The 19861-nt window shown below is 37.4% G+C and overlaps 1 protein-coding gene across 2 annotated transcripts in view; it reads left to right on the top strand.

The window, feature by feature from the left end:
• The window catches only part of LOC149818998 (serine/threonine-protein phosphatase PP1-like), a 41100-nt gene that overhangs the window by 8360 nt on the left and 12879 nt on the right, over positions 1 to 19861 (top strand). For both annotated transcript variants that reach the window (XM_089985834.1, XM_089985835.1), the window contains exons 3-4: positions 12414 to 12973; positions 13059 to 13283. In XM_089985834.1, coding sequence (XP_089841960.1) covers positions 12414 to 12973; positions 13059 to 13283 — 785 coding nt within the window. The remainder of the gene's footprint in view (positions 1 to 12413; positions 12974 to 13058; positions 13284 to 19861) is intronic.

Below are 19861 nucleotides of genomic sequence, written 5' to 3'. Positions count from 1 at the left end.
TGCGGTGCGACGATCCTTCCTTACCGCCACAAGCCTTTCTATTGCTTTGTCACGGGCATAGAATGCTTCGCAAACCCACGACGCGCCAAACTGCCCAGCCTAACGGCCAAAGGCCGCGTACCAACACATTTCCATGTGCTGAATCATTTTCATTGGCTCTGCACACCACTCAGTGCGCAACTGCCTAGCAGAAGCTGATCAAGCGCATTTCATGTAGTCCATGTCACTTAGTGCATATCCATTCCATACCAGCTGTGACTTTCGAAAGAAGCACAAACTTTGCCTTAGCCTTACATGTCATGAAGCGTATTGCAGCTCCATGCGCACAACATAGCAAAACCTCGCCACTGAAGGAACAAGACCTTGCGGCCCCCAGTCCGAAGACCGGTTATTGATTGAACACCATAGCGAAGAACACTGCCCAGACTCATTCGCCGTCGTCTAGGCATTCACTCGCATAGCCCTGAGTCACCATACTCGGTTGGAATCACCTAAGGTGATTCCTGGGAGAATTAGCCCTAACCCACACGTACTCCCGTGCGTCCAACTGTTATGCATGGGACATTCTTACAAGCCGAGAGGTCCTTAACCAAATCTCCAAAGGCAACATTCTCTGATCCACTGGCACTGCTTAACCGAACAACGTTCCACGTCTGTGCCGCCACACAACGATGCACTAAGGATGATATCGATGGCTATCGCATGCCGTGCTACCACCGCATGTCACCGATCAAACGAACGCATACCGCGTGTTCTTACACTCGATGCATTTTCCACTCAGTAGAGCTCTACACTGCATATGCCCCATTCCGAAAGATCGGCCCAGGACATTCTCCCCCACCCAAAACCATTATCGTCCACAACAATGTTGATGCAGGTAAGAACACAGTCGTCACTGATATGCCAGTTTTCCTTTGTACTTATCTTTGGTTTACTCTTTTTCTTCAACCTACTTAACTTGTTCTAGATTACATCCACCATTGTCACAATCTTTAACACGCTAAGTTTCATACCTTTAACGGATCTTCGATCACTTAGACAACGATCTTTTGCTTTATCAACATCAAGCATTCTCTGCTCATGGGAGCTCAGTGCAGTCTAAAAAACAAACGGGTCATCCTCGCCCTCACAACAAACTTGTCGTCTTGATGCTCATAGCTGGGGTGCCTTCCAACCCCAGCAAGGGCAAAGTCCAAGCCCTTCGTGGTCCTCACAGAGAAAGATGACTACCACTGCGTGCCGCAGGGATATCAACTCCCTTAAGCACCAACTTGCGGTTTTCCATTGATCCTCAAGTGGAGGACGCCTGCTTATGTATCACCCTAATGCGAGCCTTCAAAGTTTTTTCCTGGGCACTCGTCCTCATAAGGGCATTTTGCCCTAATGCTGCACTCCCTTCCTGAAGCCAGTACGCTGTACTCTCTCTCAGAGTCAGCAAATCGTTCCCGTAGGAACCAACGAGCCACAAACAACTTTTTTCTACACGCGCAATCCATTGAACATCTGCCAACTCAAGGGACCAAAACAACGAGCATTCTGCTCAACGTGGGCACTCCGCTAACCCACAATCTTGGGAGAGTATCTAGAAGTTTAGTTGAGTCTCCCGTACCTAAATATGCAAATCCATCCTGCCGAATCCAACGTATATTATCTGCATGCACAAGGCAAACATCATGCTCCACCTATGAGCCTAATGCACAACTGGTAGCGATCTTTGGCTTATCTATGTCCCCTTAGCCAACTGAACAACAACCTTACACTTCTGCTTATCATCGACAAGATATCCCATATCATCTTGCCAACATTTTTCTTTTGTGCTAGGTCAAACATACTTCAGTTGCGGACATTTGCGTAATCAAGATAAACCATCATTGTCATCTTCAGTATCGCACACAATGAAGAACAATGTTTTCGTGAATCTTTATGCTCTGATACAAATTTGTCACATGCTTACTTTTTCTAATAAGTCAGTGCGGTGCGGCGGTCTTTTTTTACCGCCACAAGCCTTTCTATCGCTTTGTCATGGGCATAGAATGCTTCGCAAACCTGCGACCCGCCAAGCTACCCAGCCTAACGGTCAAAGGCCGCGTACCAACACGTTTTTATGTGCTGAATCATTTTCATTGGCCCTGCTGCGCACCATCCTGTACGCAGTTACCTAGCGGAAGCTGATCAAGCGCATTTCCAAATGCACATTCCATGTAGTCCATGCCGCTTAGTGCATAGCCATCCCATACCAGCTATCACTTTCAAAAGAAGTATAAACTTTGCTTTAGCCTTACGTGTCATGAAGCGTATTGCAGCTCCATGCGCACAACATAGCAAAACCTTGCCATTGAAGGAACAAGACCTTGCGACCTCCAATCCGAAGACCAGTTGATGATTGAACACCATAGCGAAGAGCACTACTCAGACTCATTCGTCGGCGCCTAGGCATTCACTCGCCTAGCCCCAAGTCACTATACTCGGTTGGAATCACCTAAGGTGATTCCTGGGAGAATTAGCGCTAACCCACACGCACCCCCGTGCGTCCAACCACTACGCATGGAACATTCTTACAAGCCGAGAGGTCCTTAACCAAATCTCCAAAGGCAACATTCTCTGATCCACTGTCACTGTTTAACCGAACAACGCTCCATGTCTGTGCCGCCATACAATGATGCACTAACGACGATACTGATGCTTATCGCATGCCGTGCTACCACCACACGTCACCGATCAAGCGAACGCATACCGCGCGTTCCTACATTCGATGCATTTTTCACTCAGTAAAGCTCCGCACTGCACATGCCCCATTCCGAAAGATCGGCCTATAATAAGCCTCGATTAGGCCCACGGGCCTAATGGGCAGGGCCGTGGGCCAGGGTTTTCCCAACAGGCCAGCTCGAACTAGGTTGGTTCATTAGTGGGGTGGGCCATCCTGATGCCCCCCCTACAGCCCATGTTGGGTTGGTTTTTGGCTAACCAGGTTTGGCCCCCGTCATCCAAACAGGGCCCTAAACATGAAAACTTCTTGATCTAAATTCTAAAGCCTATTTTCTGCTAACTTATATAGAATATATATGTAAACTCAGATTAAGTAAGCACGTATGCAGTTGCTGTTTTAAGCCGTTTAGGATGGGATACGAGTCATACGACTATCCACTTAACCATCTGTGGTCGATGGTTGAGAATAGATAAATTGATGAAAGTATGTTAAAGGATAAATATGTGCTCTAACATCTTGAAACACAGCCATGTATTCTCAATAATGACAATTGAGGGCTTTTTTATATTCATGCTATAAGATGAGAATCTTTTAGAAAAAACCTACATATAAAATTTAAAACCAATTCATCACAAGCAGTGGCAGATCGGCCATAGGACACCAGGGTAACAAGTGTTAAGCATATAGCGATGCCACCCATTTTCATTTCATGGAAGTGCCTGGGAGAGGAAAGGGCTGTAGGTTTAATGAGGTTATCAAGCTGCTAATGAGCCCATTCTGAAGCTGAAGCTCCACTCATTTAAATAAACAAGCCACAAGTCAGACTTGAGCTCCACACATGTAAAACCACAGACCCCTTTATATATACAAGAGAAGGCTCATAGAGAGCCGTCGGGACCTACCCAACGTCTAGAATTCTAGCCATTGGGTAGGGTCCAACGACTCTATGCCCAACTCCCAAAAAGCCCTTCAAGGTTGGCAATAAATATAATAAAATAAATAATCAAAACAAAAAGAATAAAAAAATATATACTTATTTGAATATACATGTGAAAAGATTAAAATGCCCCTGAACTATATATGTATAGACATACATATATATGTGCAATTATTAATACTCTCCCTCAAACTTACGGTGGAATCACCAAAAGTTTGTCCAACAAAAAGTGAAACCTCTGGGAAGGCAAGGCTTTTGTGAAGAAGTCTGCAAGCTGATATTCTGAAGTGATATATGGTAGTAAAATGGTCTTCTTCAAAAACTCTTCTCGAACATAATGACAATCTATCTCAATATGTTTAGTCCACTGATGAAATGTGTGATTTTCAATAATGTAGATGACACTCTTTATCACAACATAGTCTTGATGGCTCTGTCACGGATGCTCCCATATCTTCGAGAAGACGCCTCAACCATACAATTTTAGTTGTAGTAGTTGCCATAGCTCGATATTCGACTTCTGTGGAGAAGAGATAATTTTTGTTACTTCTTACATTTCCATGAAACCAATGAATATCCTACAAAAACAAAGAAATTAGTAGTTGAGCATTTGTCATTTGGGTCTCTCCCCAATTAAAATAAGAATAAGCAATTAAATTAAGAGAAGACAAAGATAAAAATAATCCTTCTGAAGCAATTTTTTTCAAATATCTAATAATACACATCACAATACTCATGTGCACAATGGTCGGAGAGTGCTGAAATTGACTGGCCGCGTGAACTACATGTGTTATGTTGGGTCTGGTAATGGTCAAATATGTCAATGCTCCAATCATCTGCCGATATAGAGTAGGATCATCTAGAGGTTCTCCATCATCAATCTTCATCTTTGCATTGATCACTTAAGGAATATGTACTCTTTTGTCGCCAGTAATTCTAGACCTGTTAATAATTTCAGTTGCAAATTTGGATTGAGACAACTAATACCCTCTAGGGAAATATGCAACCTCAATCCCTAAGAAAAATCTCAGAAAACCAAGGTCAGCCATTTCAAAACTTTACTTAAAAATAAATTCAACTTGATCTACTCTCTGTTTATCTACTCTAGTTATGATCATATCATCAACATAAAGTAACAAAATAACAATACCTGAAACGAAGTTCTTAACAAACAAAGTAGTGTCATAACAAGAAGTATATCCAAGTTTAAGCATAACAAAACTAAAACGATCATACCAAGCTTTTGGAGCTTGTTTACAACCATACAAAGCCTTTTTAAGTCGTAAAACTTTTCCCTTAGGAACATTATATCCAGGATGTGGATGTAAATTTCTTCTTTTAAATCACTATTTAAAAAGATATTTGAACATCCATTTAATAAATTAGCCACTTCTTAAGGAAGGCTATGACTATGAGAATTCTAGCAGTAGTCATACGTGCTAAAGAAGCAAATGTTTCATCATAGTCAATACCATATTCTTGAGCATATCCTTTGGTGACTAACCTAGCTTTATCTCTTTCTAGAGATCCATCACTTTTTGTTTTGACTTTAAAAACTCACCTACATCCTATTAATTTCTTGTTGATTGGTATATCAGACAATTCCCAAGTTTGGGATTTTTCTAAGGCTCTAATTTCTTCGTTCATAGCATTTTTCCATTCACGATAGTCTTTTGCTTGATTATATATGGAAGGTTCAAAATATGAATAAAGTTTTGCTAAACAAGCTCTATAGTAAGGTTCAAAAGATTCATGTGGCACAAATCTATCTGGGACTCTTTGTGGTCTCTCTGAGTGCCTAATTCTTGTGTTTTCTTGTTGTTCTATGTATGAATAATTTTTTGACCCAAGTTTGGGATTTTTCTAAGGCTCTAATTTCTTCATTCATAGATTTTGTCATTCAGGATAGTCCTTTGCTTAATTATATGTGGAAGGTTCAAAGTATGAATAAAATTTTGCTAAACAAGCTCTATAGTGAGGTTTGAAAGATTCATATGGCACAAATCTATCTGGGACTCTTCGTGGTCTATCTGAGTGCCTAATTCTTGTGTTTTCTTGTTCTTCTATGTTTGAATATTTTTCTAAACCACTTAGTTGTTTATTATCTTGTCTTCTTTGATATTGAATGACATTTTGATAATCGTGGGGCTCAGTAGCTTGAGATTAGTTGCAAGTTATCTCATTAATGTCTTCATTTAGTGGGGATATTTCTAAAAACTTGTATTCACTTTCATCTTTGGACGTGACAGTGTCAAAACCATTTTTTTGTTCTAGAAATGTGACATTCGTAGAAATATAAAGCTTATTATTTTTAGTATCATAACACCTAAATCCTTTTTGGCTTTTTCTGTATCCTAAGAATATACATGGAATTGCTTTAGGAGATAATTTATCATTTTTATAGGTGAGAATAAAGCATTTACACCTAAAGACCCTTAGTCTAGGATAATTAGGAGAGACATTATAAGTTTTTCATATGGTGAAAGATTTTGAATTTTTGAAGAAGGTATTCTGTTTATAAGATAGACGAAGGTGAGAGTTGCTTCAGCCCAAAAATATTTGAGAACACTTTTAGATATGAAAAGAGCTCTAGTGGTCTCATGGTGATGTTTTCTTTCGGCAAAACCATTTTGCCTTGACGTATAAGCACATGACCTTTGATGAAGTATTCTATTTTCTCTTAGATATTGTTGAAAGTTGTTAGACATGTATTTACCCCCCGAGTCAGAACGAAAAATAGATATATTGGTCTTTAACAAATGTTACAAACTTTTGAAAAATTTTAAAATTCTCAAATACTTCATATTTATATTTGAGAAAATATATCCAAGTATAGCGGGAATAATCATTCACAAAAATAACATAATAAGTATATTCTCCCTTGGAGTAAATAGGAGCAGGACCCCAAACATCAAAATGGATTAATTCAATAAGTTTAGTAGCAGAAAAAAACTTCTCTTGATATGGAATTGATTTCATTTCTGCGAGATTTGTTCATTACAAAAGATCCTCAAATGAGGAATATTAGATAATTTATACATACTAGGATGGCCTAGTCTTAGATGCCACAAAACTTTATCCAATTTTTAAACATTAAGGCAAAAATTCTTGATAGGGATTTTCAACTTATCCATATAGTACAAGTCTCCTCTATGCCCTTCCCCAATCTGCTTCCCAGACTGGATATCCTGTATTAAGCATTGGTTAGAAGTGAAGGAGACTCTACATCTATGATCAGTGATTTGAGAAACATAAAGCAAATTTAGATTTAGTTTTAGAACAAATCTTATTTGAGGAATACTAAAACTAGGACATTTTTTAAAATTTTCAATTCCACTAATATCAAGTGAGGTTTCATCGACAATGCAAACATTTCTTTTACAAGTAGAATTTTTGTAATTGGAAAGTATAGATTTATCATATGTCATATGAAATGATGCACTCGAGTCTAAAAGCCAAAAAGTTATACTTGGAGGAGAAGAGAAAGAGACAACGACACTAGTGATGAATTGTCTTTTGATTTGAGGTTGCAATGCTTCCACAAGTTGAGAAAGAAACATGTTTGAAATTGTCTTGTTTGAAGAGTCCTGATCAACTTGTGAAGTTCCAATCGAAGCAACCTTCTTTTCCTCTTTGTTCTTGAATTCCAGACAAAATTGTTTGATATGACCCGGTTCTCAACAATTATGACAAAAAATACCTCCTCTTTTCCTTTCATCTTCTTTACCCTCACACACACGATTCTTCCCATAGTTATTGTTCTTATAAAAGTTATGTATGGGTGTTGGCTTTCGGTTTTGAAACAGTCAACATGCTTCTTTTACTTCATTTTAAGACCTTAATCTAGTGTCTTTCATGCACACTTGAGCTAAAACCTCTTAAATAAGAGTAAGCTCATCTTGTCTACTATGAATGATGTTAATTCTCATTTGCTTAAACTTGGGTTGCAATCCTCTCATAAATTAAAAAAATTATTCATTGTTTATTTGCTTTTTTCTATGTTGAGCATCTTTGGGAGTTTCCCAAATGGGCTCTAACTTAGCCATTTGATCCCATGACTTCTTTAAAGAGCTAAAGTACTCATTAATACTCGTCACCTTGTTTACAATTGTGTATCTTGTCTTGAAGCTCCCATCTAAATGAAATGTCACATTGATTACAAGTTTGTTTAACAAAGAGTCATGCTTCATTGGCTCTTTCAAACTCCAAATAGTTTCACATGTGTCTTCGTCCATACTTCCCATAAATAAGGAAAGTACCTTGGCATGGGAAATTTCTCATTCTTTCAAAACTTTCTTATAACCTATAAGGGCTTTTTCCTTTTCTTTTCTTTTGAGGACTTCCTCCTTAATGGTTTCATCATTTTCTTTAATGGATTTTGTGAGTTGTGGTTCTATTGCGGAACCATAACATACTCTCACAATCCTTTGCCAATAAAGATTCTTTTAATTGCGGTAGCCCATAAATTGTAGTTCTTTCCATCAAATCTGATTGGGACTACCGTCACAACTTTTTTATCGGCCATGGAACCAATGAATACAAAGCAAGAGAGAAAGAGGAATAAATACTTGAACAAACTTTCAACTCCTTTTAAATCACCAATGTCTCTGTGCGTTCATAAAAATCAAGAAGGTTGGTAGGCACACTTTCCGAGGCAAGACTCGATCTTCACGCCACTTCAAAATATGCTTGATAAAGAATTGAATATCACCAAGGAGTCTATAGTCTCTGATACCATGTCACTTGCTGAAGTATATGCTTGATGTACCACTTATGGGTAAAGGAATACTTGGGAATATGACCTCTTATGGACCACTTATGAGCTGAGAACACACATAAAAATGATTAATATTATTGGGGAATAATCCCTTGAAGAACACATTACATGGAGAGGGGGCAGACCCCTTTATATATACAAGAGAAGGCTCATAGAGAGCCGTTTAGATTCTAGCCGTTGGGTAGGGTCCAACGACTCTCTACCCAATTCCCAAAAATCCCTTCAAGGCTGGGAATAAATACAATAAAATAAATAATAAAAACAAAAAGAATAAAATGAAAATACACTTATTTTGAATATACATGTAAAAGACTAAAATGCCCCTAAACTATATATGTATAGACATATATATGTAAACCTATGTCACATGGGTGCGGGTGTGGGTGCGGTACTTTCAAAAAACTTGGGTGCGGGGGTGCGGCAAAAATATAAAAAATTATATATATATATATATATAAAGTCCAAAAGTTGGACATAAATGACCCTGGGTGCGTTGACTGCACCCAGGGTCAGGTTGACCGCATCGGGTGCGATGCGGGTGCGGCACCTAGTTGAAGAGTCCCTGTGACATAGACGTAAACATATATATGTTTACATTATATGTGTATATATTAACACCCACATGTATGCAGAAGGGGTTGGCATGCTTCAAAGTATTGTTTGCACTTTGAGGATATAAATTAGATTAACTCTTGAAAGAATGAAAGAAAAAAAATTGAAAGATTATCGCCGACAAGCTATGTCATCGGGACATGGCAAAACAGGCCACGTACTCGTGTTGACATATCCCAACACATACAGGTACCGGGTGTGGTATGGGTATGTGGGCATATGGGTTGGGTCAGGTCCAACTAATACCCAACTCCAAACCATGGTTGCCAGTCGAGGAAACAAGTGCGGGAAGCGTGAAGCGGGAAGCGGGAAGCGGGAAGCGAGGCACTTTCAAAATTTTAGGAAGCGGGAAGCGTCGGATGACTTAGAAGCGAATCACGAACCGTCTCGGAAGCAAATCAGAAGCAACCTAGGAAGAGAGGGGGAAGCGAAAAAAATAAAAAAATGAAAAAAATGAAAAAAGGGAAGCAAGGGGGAAGCGCACATGTTTCCCATAAAAGGAAAGCACACTTCCCATAAAAGGGAAATGCGCTTCCCATTTATGGGAAGCACACTTCTTAAAAAAAAGGGATGCTTCCCCGCGCATTTCAGAAGCGCGACGTTTCGTGCTTCCGAAACGCGTATCGGGGAAGCACGCTTCCCCTATGGTATAGGCGCTTTCGGTAACTCTGCTCCAAACCCATAATCTCTTTTTTTTTCTGTGTAAACCCTTTCCCTTCCCCCTTCCCACCCTCAATAGTAGGAGAGAAGGAGAGAAGAAGAAGAAGAAGAGAGAGAAAAGTAAGAAAAAGAGGAACGAAGAGAGAGAGGTACCACTTTCTTCTTCTTCTCTTACTCAGAGAGAGAGAGGTGGGGGTTACAACGGGGGAGAGAGGGAGAGGGAGGCGTGGGTGAGGGTTACAAAGAGAGAGGAGGGAGAGAGGGGCGATGGGTGAAGGCTACAAAGAGAGAGAGAGATGGGCTAGGGTTACAAAGAGAGGAGAGAGAGATGAGGGGTGGGGGTTACAAAGAGAGGGAGAGAAAGGCGGTGGGGTGGGGTTACCAAGAGAGAAAAAGGGGGTTTCATGCCCCCACCTTTTTATTAAAAAGGTGGATCTGGATCAAGTGTGGAGTGGATTTTAATATAGATGCACACTTAATCTGAACCAAGCTTATAAGTATCATATCGTTACCTGTATCGGTCGGGCCCAAAATAAGATACATATCGTATCATAAAAAATCATAAATTTTTTATAATTTTTTAAAAAAAATTCTAAAAAGTTATAAAAATTCAGAAAAAACTAAAAAAATTATAAAAAATCATAACACATGAAACAATGATGAATTGCACAAAATACAACCATAAAATCACATATGAAGTATTTATGTCTCTATGAGCTGCATATGACATCATCAAACATCAACTATCTTACAACGACAATCACAAGAACAACAACAACTACTACGCCTTCATCCCAAAATATTTGAGAGTGCAACACGAGGACTTCCCAGGAGGTCACCCATCCCAGTACTACTCTCGCCCAAGCACGCTTACAACGACAATGCAAAATATTAAATATCTTTCAATTAAGAACATGCCATAAGATTTATACTTTCATATTATATAAAAAAATATTATGGCAATAGTTGCACTCGATTTTCAATCCGTTTTCACTTATTACTTGAGTGCCCCATTTCCATGTCAGATCATCTGGTGTTATCTTTGTTAGAGTGTGGAACTTGATTTTTACCTTGATATAAATCTCTAATTTTTGAATGATAGCGGTACGATACAACATTGATCTAAACCCAAACCCTCTCTCTCTCTCTTTATATATATAACTATGTCCCCATACCATCTTTTTTTGAAGCTAAATTGACACTCAATTAGCTCTAATGAGGATACGACTTTCAGTAGATGCTGATCTTGATGGTTTGTGTTGATCCATGATCCTTGACTCAAAGGGGTGTATAATTGTTTCCTCTTTTAATAGTGTGATAAAATCATAGTCACAAATATCGGTCTCGTGTATATCTCGGCAAGGCAATTTCTTGTGATAATATAGGTCTAGTTGGTAAATCTCGAGAAAAATTCAGGGCTTGAAAATGTTAAAACGTATAAAAATAGCAGAAATAAGTTAGAAAATAACATGTTTAGATAATAAAATACATGTCTAATCAAAGAAATAAGTACAAAATATAAAGGAAAGAAGAAAAATGTACTTAAGATATAGAAAACAAGTAAAAAAGTGAGAAGTAATTGATAATAATGTGATGTTCTTGTGATATTATCATGATAGTATTGTGATATATATAAATTTCTGACATTTTCAAAATATCGTGATATTTTTCCTTTAATAGCATTTTATGAATTTATAGTGATATCATCGCTATATTTTCGCAATATTGCCTATATCTGTGACTATGGATAAAATGCACTAAATTTGTGTTAGCATGTCTATGGTTGATTGTTTTGTTCAATAATGATGTAAATTTATGTGTTTTAGTTTTTAGCAAATTCATTTTTGCTTGTTTAATTGGGCATCCATGGATAGGATGTGCAATGTCCTAAACTTTTGCCTTGGGTACCCATAAACCTTGTTGATTTTTAACTGATTGTGAAAAGCATTTCATAATGTTAATTATAACAGGTTTATTGTTTATATCCTATCATATCACAAAATGCATAAAGAAAAAGGATCTGAAAATTGGTCAGAAAATTAAAAAGCTAAGAATATAAAACTCACATTTTTCTGAAAAGTTAATTACAGAGTTAAAACATACACAAGAAAAAAATGACAATATCAAGGATGCCTAATTATGGAATAAACTGAACATGGCTGAATATGTAATAATGTAATACATAATCTCATAATGAGGACAACTATAATTTTACAAATATAGGTTGATAACATCTACTTGAACACATTGTCAAAGTCGTTTAACTCTGGTCCAACATAATTGCTAGTTTTTTCATTGGTTTGTGCTTTAGTTTCATCCTGTAGCTGCCTCCAACTCCAATTGTCATCCTCATCAAGCACCATTTTTATTTTTTGAAGTCCTTGATTTGTTTTCATCTAAATTATTATCTATTTGTTGTCATGGGAGAATATTTTTGTTATTGTGTGATTGTGTTTCGTAAATGTAACTTTCTGCCATATAGATTTCCTTGTTTTTTCTTCTTTTTCTTAGTAGGTGTTGAACCAATGTTTGAATTGAAAGTGCAGTATTTTCTGGTAGATGGTGAGACCTTTTGATTTCTAGTGGCTTTTCTATCCTCATGTCTTGCACATTCTCTTACAATTGTCAGACTGGTAGTACAATGTGTGCATGTTCTGATCATTTTCCATGTCAGTTTTTGGTTTCATTTATGCCTAATTTTACTAATTTATTTAATTCAGGTGACATCCATGGTCAATATTCTGATTTGTTGAGGCTTTTCGATTATGGTGGATTACCTCCCCAAGCCAATTACTTATTTCTAGGGGATTATGTTGATCGAGGCAAGCAAAGCTTGGAGACAATATGTCTTCTCCTTGCATATAAAATCAAGTACCCAGAGAACTTCTTTCTTTTGAGGGGTAACCATGAATGTGCTTCTATAAACCGTATATATGGATTTTATGATGAGTGTAAGAGGAGATTTAATGTGAGATTGTGGAAAGTTTTCACGGATTGTTTCAACTTCCTGCCTGTAGCTGCTCTAATTGATGAAAAAATACTCTGCATGCATGGCGGTCTTTCCCCTGATCTGATTAATTTAGATCAGATTAGAAATTTAAGTCGTCCAACTGATGTCCCAGACACTGGCTTGCTGTGTGATCTTTTGTGGTCTGATCCAAGTAAAGATGTCCAGGGATGGGGAATGAATGATAGGGGTGTCTCCTATACCTTTGGCCCTGATAAGGTTTCAGAGTTTCTGCAGAAGCATGATCTTGATCTTATTTGTCGTGCTCACCAGGTTATGACCTATCAAATTTTAATTTGTCTCTAGTGCACTTTAAATTGTGTCTGAAAATGTGTTGGTGTGTTTTTAATATTTGCAGGTTGTGGAGGATGGTTATGAATTCTTTGCTGACAGACAGCTTGTAACAATATTCTCAGCACCCAACTATTGTGGCGAGTTTGATAATGCCGGTGCTATGATGAGTGTAGATGAAACTCTAATGTGTTCTTTTCAAATACTAAAGCCTGCAGAAAAGAAATCAAAGTTTCCTTATGGAAATTTAAGTGCTACTACAGCAAAACCTGGAACGCCAGCTGGAGTCAAGGTATGCTCATTGTTTACTTGAGATACTTTATGGATGTTTGTCATTACATAACAACTTTCTATTATTATGTGATCTTTTTTTCTTTTTCAATATATGGTAAATTGGTAACTATGCCTTCAATAACCACCTGATAAATTGCTGGCTTCTGTTATGTTTTGTTTCTCCTTTCTTCAGACTTTGTTCGGAATGCTCTGTGTTTGTTATCTTGCAAGAGACAGATGGTTCATCTTGCTTTCTTTGTTAAGCAGTTTATACAAAATGCTTAATTGCAAATCATATTAAGAAAATAATTTGGCATAAAACATATCTAAACCATTATGATGTGATTCTCCCAAGGACTGAATTTAAAAAACAGGTAAAATAAAGCAAGCCAAGTCTCAGGCCCAAGGCCAACTGCTATCCTCCTTCCAACATTCTTAAACATTTCTTTTTCAGCCCACCTGTCTTTTTCATGTTATGTCCTCATATTTCTGGTTTTATGTTCTTTATAGTAGCATGAAAATGATAGGATTGTCTGCGATCATGGACACATACCTTACATCATTTGTCCTTTGTGGCAATGTCGTGATGACTTTTGTTTACTACCAGGATTCTGTTTTATGAAAGTCAGCATTATATTCCACGTGCATGATGTTGCAGGTTAATATCAAAATGCTGCCTACACGCACATGTATTTATGAAAACTGCTAGCTCCTAAACACTTTTGAGCTATGTCACATGGGTGTGGGTGTGGGTGCGGGGGTGCGGCACTTTTAAAAACCTTGGGTGCGGGGGTGCGGCAGGGCAAAAATGTAAATATATATATATATATATATATATATATATATATATATATATATATATATATAATTTTGAAGTTTTAACGGTTAACATTTAACAGTTAACATTGTCATAATATCATTCATCATACATGCAATATATCAACCTAAATATCAATCAAATAAGTAAAGCAATTACATAAATCAACCTAAATATCAATCAAGTAAGTAAAGCAGAAAAGAACTAAATTACTTACCAAAGTATACCCTGACGAAGTAATGGATCTTAATAATTTTCTTCTTCATCATCAAATGCATCATTAGAAGGAATACTGGACTCAACTAAATCCATGTTTGTTATGTTGAAATCATGCTCTCCCTCGAAGTCACACTCTTTTGGGTTTACATCTCAAAATTTGGATGTTTCTTGTCTGCGTTACAAATCCAATTTGAAAATGTTAAATACAATACAAGTATATTTAAACGAAAAACTAAAAAATAATCAAATAACTAAGAGAGCAAATTAGTACCTGTATTCATCATTGGTTCGCGAAAGTAATCGAAGATTTGAATGAACATATACTAAATCCTCTGCACGTTTGCTGGTGAGTTTGTTTCTTTTCATGTTGTGGATTTGAAAATATGTGCTCCAATTTCTTTCACAACAAGATGAACTAGCAGTCTGCGATAGCAATCTTAATACAAGACGTTGGAGAAAAGGTGTTTCTGATCCAAATGTTGACCATCATGTGATATGATTTATATTATGCTCTTCTCTCGCGAATAATGCTGGTCCATATAATCTCGAAGATGAAAAATTTTCAAACTCTTGTGTGACTTGATGTAGAAGATATGCTTCTGGAAAAAGTCTTGTCATGCACATATTTCTATGTCATGATAGCTCTGGATCTAAATTTGGAGGGACACAACCAATACCACCAGCCCGCCACTTATTTTTTTAATATTTTGGATTAAGAGAATGTGTCATGCAATGCAAAGGAGTTTTGCTCTTATCCCATCTTCTGAATAAAATTGAATGAATATGATTAAAAAATTCTGAATCATCCAATGCAGGATTTTTTTCTTCATGCTTAAAAACTATAGCTTGTATTTTTTCAATCATATTATCCCACATTTCATAAACTCTGTGAAGCATGTACTCATCCTTATCAACTTCTCTTAACATTTCTCAAATATGTTGCGTAAATTGAAGGAAGTATACTACTCCGTTTCAAAACTCATCATCAAGAATGAATTTTTTAATTTCTTGAGCCTTGATATCATCATCAACACGATAGAATATCCAATTTTCATCAGTCACCATGTTAATCAAAGCATTCTTCACTCTTTTAATCCTCTTCACCATCACAATGATGGACGCAAAGCGTGTCTTAGCGACCTTCAACAATTTCATGTTAGAATGCCTATTAAATATAACATTAGTACAATGATGGTTAATAATAAAATTCCTAATGCTTTTTGACATTTCTTTCTAAATCTTCAATCCATGAACATAAAGCATATGCTTATGAATTTTCTTCTTCTTTGGGGTTTCAGATGCTCTTTAGGGTCAGATTTAAGCTATGTGCTACACAGGGAGTCCAAAAAATATGAGGGTACTCACTCTCTAAACTCAATGCTGCACTTTTACAAACTGGAGCGTTGTCTGTAATAATTTGTACCACTTTTTAATCACCCACTTCTTTTATGACTTCTATAAACAATCCCTTCAAATACTCTGCATTTTTATATTCCCCAGATGCATCAACTGCTTTCAAGAATATTGAGCCACTAAGCGAACAAGCAATGAAATTGATCAGTGGATGCCTTTGAATATCTGTCCATCCACCAGACACAATAGAAACTCCATTTTGCTCCCATGAATATTTTTTAATCTCCAGCAACCTCTCTACGTTTTCCCTCTCTTGTACAAGAAGTGTGGTTCATATTTTTTCTGAACTTGGAGGCACATAGCCACTCAAATTACAATTTGCCAAGGATGTTATTAAATCCTTCCAATAAGGATTTCTAGCCGCATTAAATGGGAGTGAACTAGAATAAAAATACCTCCCAACTTTTCTATCAAATTCTTCTCTTCCATATATATTGAATGCTGCTTGTATCGTTCCTCTACCTCCTACATTGACTTTTTTTTTTTTCAACATCTTCTTGGTGGCTTGCAAATAACACATTAACTGCATAAGAATCGGCCATTGTCTTTCCCTTCTCATATTTTTATTGTATTTTCTTGTATTGTCTTCGCATTGCCTCGTCAACTTTTCTGCATCCTGAAATGCCGTCCTGGTATCTTCAACAAATGAGCCTTCACTCTTGTGTAAGACCCAACAAAATCTTTTTCGCAGAACTTGCATCGAAATCTCTTGTTTCCACGACCTCCTTCTCCAATTTTTGCAAGTTTATCTACATGTACCCATGGTGGCCCACATCATCAATCCCACTACAACTGTCAACAAAACTAACAACAAAACTCACATGTTGGAATGAGGATGACGCAAGTCCTTTCCCTTTATCCGTCATTTTTATCCTGAAAACATAAAAAAAATACATTCAAAATTTCAATTCAATTATACAGACATCATCTTAATATAAAAATATAATATATATTATATATATATATAATAATAAAATCAGGAGCAAGGAGGGGGGATTTGCTCCTCCCCTGCCAAAAACAGGGAGGGACTCAACCCCTCCCCTGAAATAAGAGGGAGCAGGGACGGGGGCTCGACCCCCTCCCCTGCCGACCCAACAAGAGAGCGAGAGGGGGGGCTCAGCCTCTCCTCTGAAATCAAAGGGAGCAAGGTGGGGGGCTCGGCCCCTCTCCTGCCGGAAACAGGGAGGGCCTCAACCCCTCCCCTGCCGACCCAACAAGAGAGTGAGAGGGGGGGAGGGGCTCGACCCCTCCCCTGTCGACCCAACAAGAGAGCGAGAGGGGGGGCTTGGCCCATCCCCTACCGAAATCAGAGGGAGCAGGGGGGGGGGGGCTCGGCCCCTCCCCTGCCAACCCAACAAGAGAGCGAGAGGGCGCAGTGGGGGCTCGACCCCTTCCCTGCCGACCAAACAAGAGAGCGAGAGGGAGCAGGGGGCTCGACCCCTCCATTGCCGACACAAGAAGAGAGCGAGAGGGAGCTAGAGGGTGTTAGAAAGTGGCTTTGAATACATTAGGTTCAATAATGAACCCATACACATGCACATGAAGTGCGAATATACCCATTAAAGGGAACAACACAAGCACATAATGTGCTAACACATAAACCCAAAAGGGGCAAAATATGACTTAAAGTCATAAGTTGAATATCATTGAAGAAAAAGGAAGAAGAGGGTAAAAACCCAATACAATGGAGCAAATGCTCCTCCAAGGAGTGAAAAATACAAAGGGGGGAGACCCCTATTTATAACACAAGAGAGGAGCCACATAGGGGGCTCCCAAAGGAGTCGTTGGGAGCCCCCAACGGTCACATTTGTGACCGTTGGGGGCTCCCCAACGACTCTTTGGGGAGCCTCCCTAGGTGGCGTAAACCACAAAAAATAAAAAAAAAGAAACTAAAAATAAAAGAAAAATTACATGCATATTCCAATTGGAATATGCGTAAAATGACAAATTACAAGAATACTCTTGAAGGTATTTTAGGCAGAGAAAATATATATATTTATATATATATATATATATATATAAATAGAGATACGTATACATATATATGTATACATATCTTTGTATATATATAAATATATACATGTACATTTAAGGATTATATTTCAACATACATATATGTGTACGAGTACACATATTTTAACACCCTCCCTCAATCTTTGCAGGGAAACAAAAAGATTGAAAAAAGGCGCAAGACTCCAAGAGGCTTCCGTAAGGATGCTATTGAAACTTGTAAATGCCTTCTTCCAATTGCCTTCTAATGGTGAACACATTCCCCGATCCATCCAGGGTACTTCTTTTTATCCTATCTCCAAGATCCTATGGAATAACAACAAAGAACAAGTAAAAAATATCTTTGCACTTTACTCAAAAGGAACATTCCTAACAAGATTAATTGAAACCATATCGGATGACTCATCCGTAAAACCATGGTGCAAAATTATAACTTATTGAAACACATGATAGGATAATTACTTTAATATGAAAGGAAAATTTAGAAAACCAAAGTTTCAAAGTCATATATCATGTTTAAAGAGTGAGTGAAAACATATTGCAAGAATGCATAATGCATTCATAAGGTCCAACATTGGACAAACACAACCCCATAATGGGGAATGACAAAATAGTCCACTAAGGGACACCACAATAATCCTACGAAGAGGCATAAGCAACATATGCTTTAATAAAAGAGGGCCTAAAAGGCCATAATGAGCATATGCATATACTATCATAACACTTAAAAGAAATCATTAATGATCATGCTCCAAACATACTTTAGTAAAAAATGAACACAAGAGTTCAAAAAGTTTTAAATTCATTTAGGAGGCAAAATAATGAGTGTTATTTGAGTAGAGAACCTTACACATTTAGAAAAATCTCACTCAAATGACAAAAAACTCATTTTTCATATCAAATAAAAAAGTGGCCGAAAAACCATAAGCACTTAATATATAGATTAAATGCTAAAATATTAAATTGGTTTTCAAATATGCATATCAATGATATGATCCACTAGAATATCTTAAAACACAAGTTATGAACGAAATTTTGCAAATTTCAAAAATAGTTTATCCACTACAAGCAACTACCTCATTAGTCCTCCAAAACCCATAAATCAAGTGTATAAGCTACTAGATCAAGAACATAAATATAATGCCATTAAAGGCCAAAGACACACACAAAGGTGTGTAAAAATACTTCTTGTCTACATGTAATAATACTTGAAATGAGTGCATCAACGACAAGAACAAGAGAATACACGCCAACATGGACCAAAAGCATCTCTTGTCTACGTAAAAAAAACACTCAAAATCAAGTATGTTCAGCTACTAGAACAAGAGTATCAAGCCAACCATGGGCTAAAACACAATACGTCTCTTGTCTACATAAGATGACACTTGAAATGAGTGAAAGAAGCCAACTATGGGCATAAATCTCAGCGACTAGAACAATGACACAAATGCCAACATAGGCTAAAATCACAGACCATGGTGTGAATCAACGTGCCTTGTCTACATATAATAACACTCAAGACAAGTGTGTTCAGCTACTAGACCAAGAGAACAAAAACCAACAAAGGGCTACCAACACACAAATGTGTAATAGTATGTCTTGTCTACATATGATGACACTTAGATAAGGGGCATAAAAGGAGAAGACTTTTGAGACAATAAAACTTGTAATGACAAACATATAAATAAAACGTTGAATCAATAGAACATTATTCTTCAAAAAAAATACCCATAACAATAATATTTTAGAATAAATGTGTGAATATACACACACCAAGAACACTTGTGCACAGAAGCACAAAACATAAATGTGAAAACACACTCATAAGATTTATAAACAATAAAAGGTTGGGCAATAATCCCAAAAACCTTGATTTTAATATACCTTAAAACATTTAAGGTTTCAAATATCCATCACATTTACATATAAATGAGAGCATCTACTAGATCAATGGCCAAAAGAAAAAAATGAGTGACACACTCATAATTAGAGATCGTATAACAAATTATTTTAGAGTCCCAAGGTGCCCATATCTCACCTCAACAACCATCTTTAATATGGCAAGTGGACAATCTAAAATGACATAACACAAGGTGCTCATAACTCACCTCAACAAACATCTCTAATATAACAATAAG

Source organism: Nuphar pumila, chromosome 13, assembly GCF_984573655.1.
Source record: "Nuphar pumila chromosome 13, dmNupPumi1.hap1.1, whole genome shotgun sequence".
Taxonomy (NCBI): Eukaryota; Viridiplantae; Streptophyta; class Magnoliopsida; order Nymphaeales; family Nymphaeaceae; genus Nuphar; species Nuphar pumila.
Note: the sequence above shows the minus strand (reverse complement) of the source record. Positions and strands in the feature narration are given on the sequence as shown.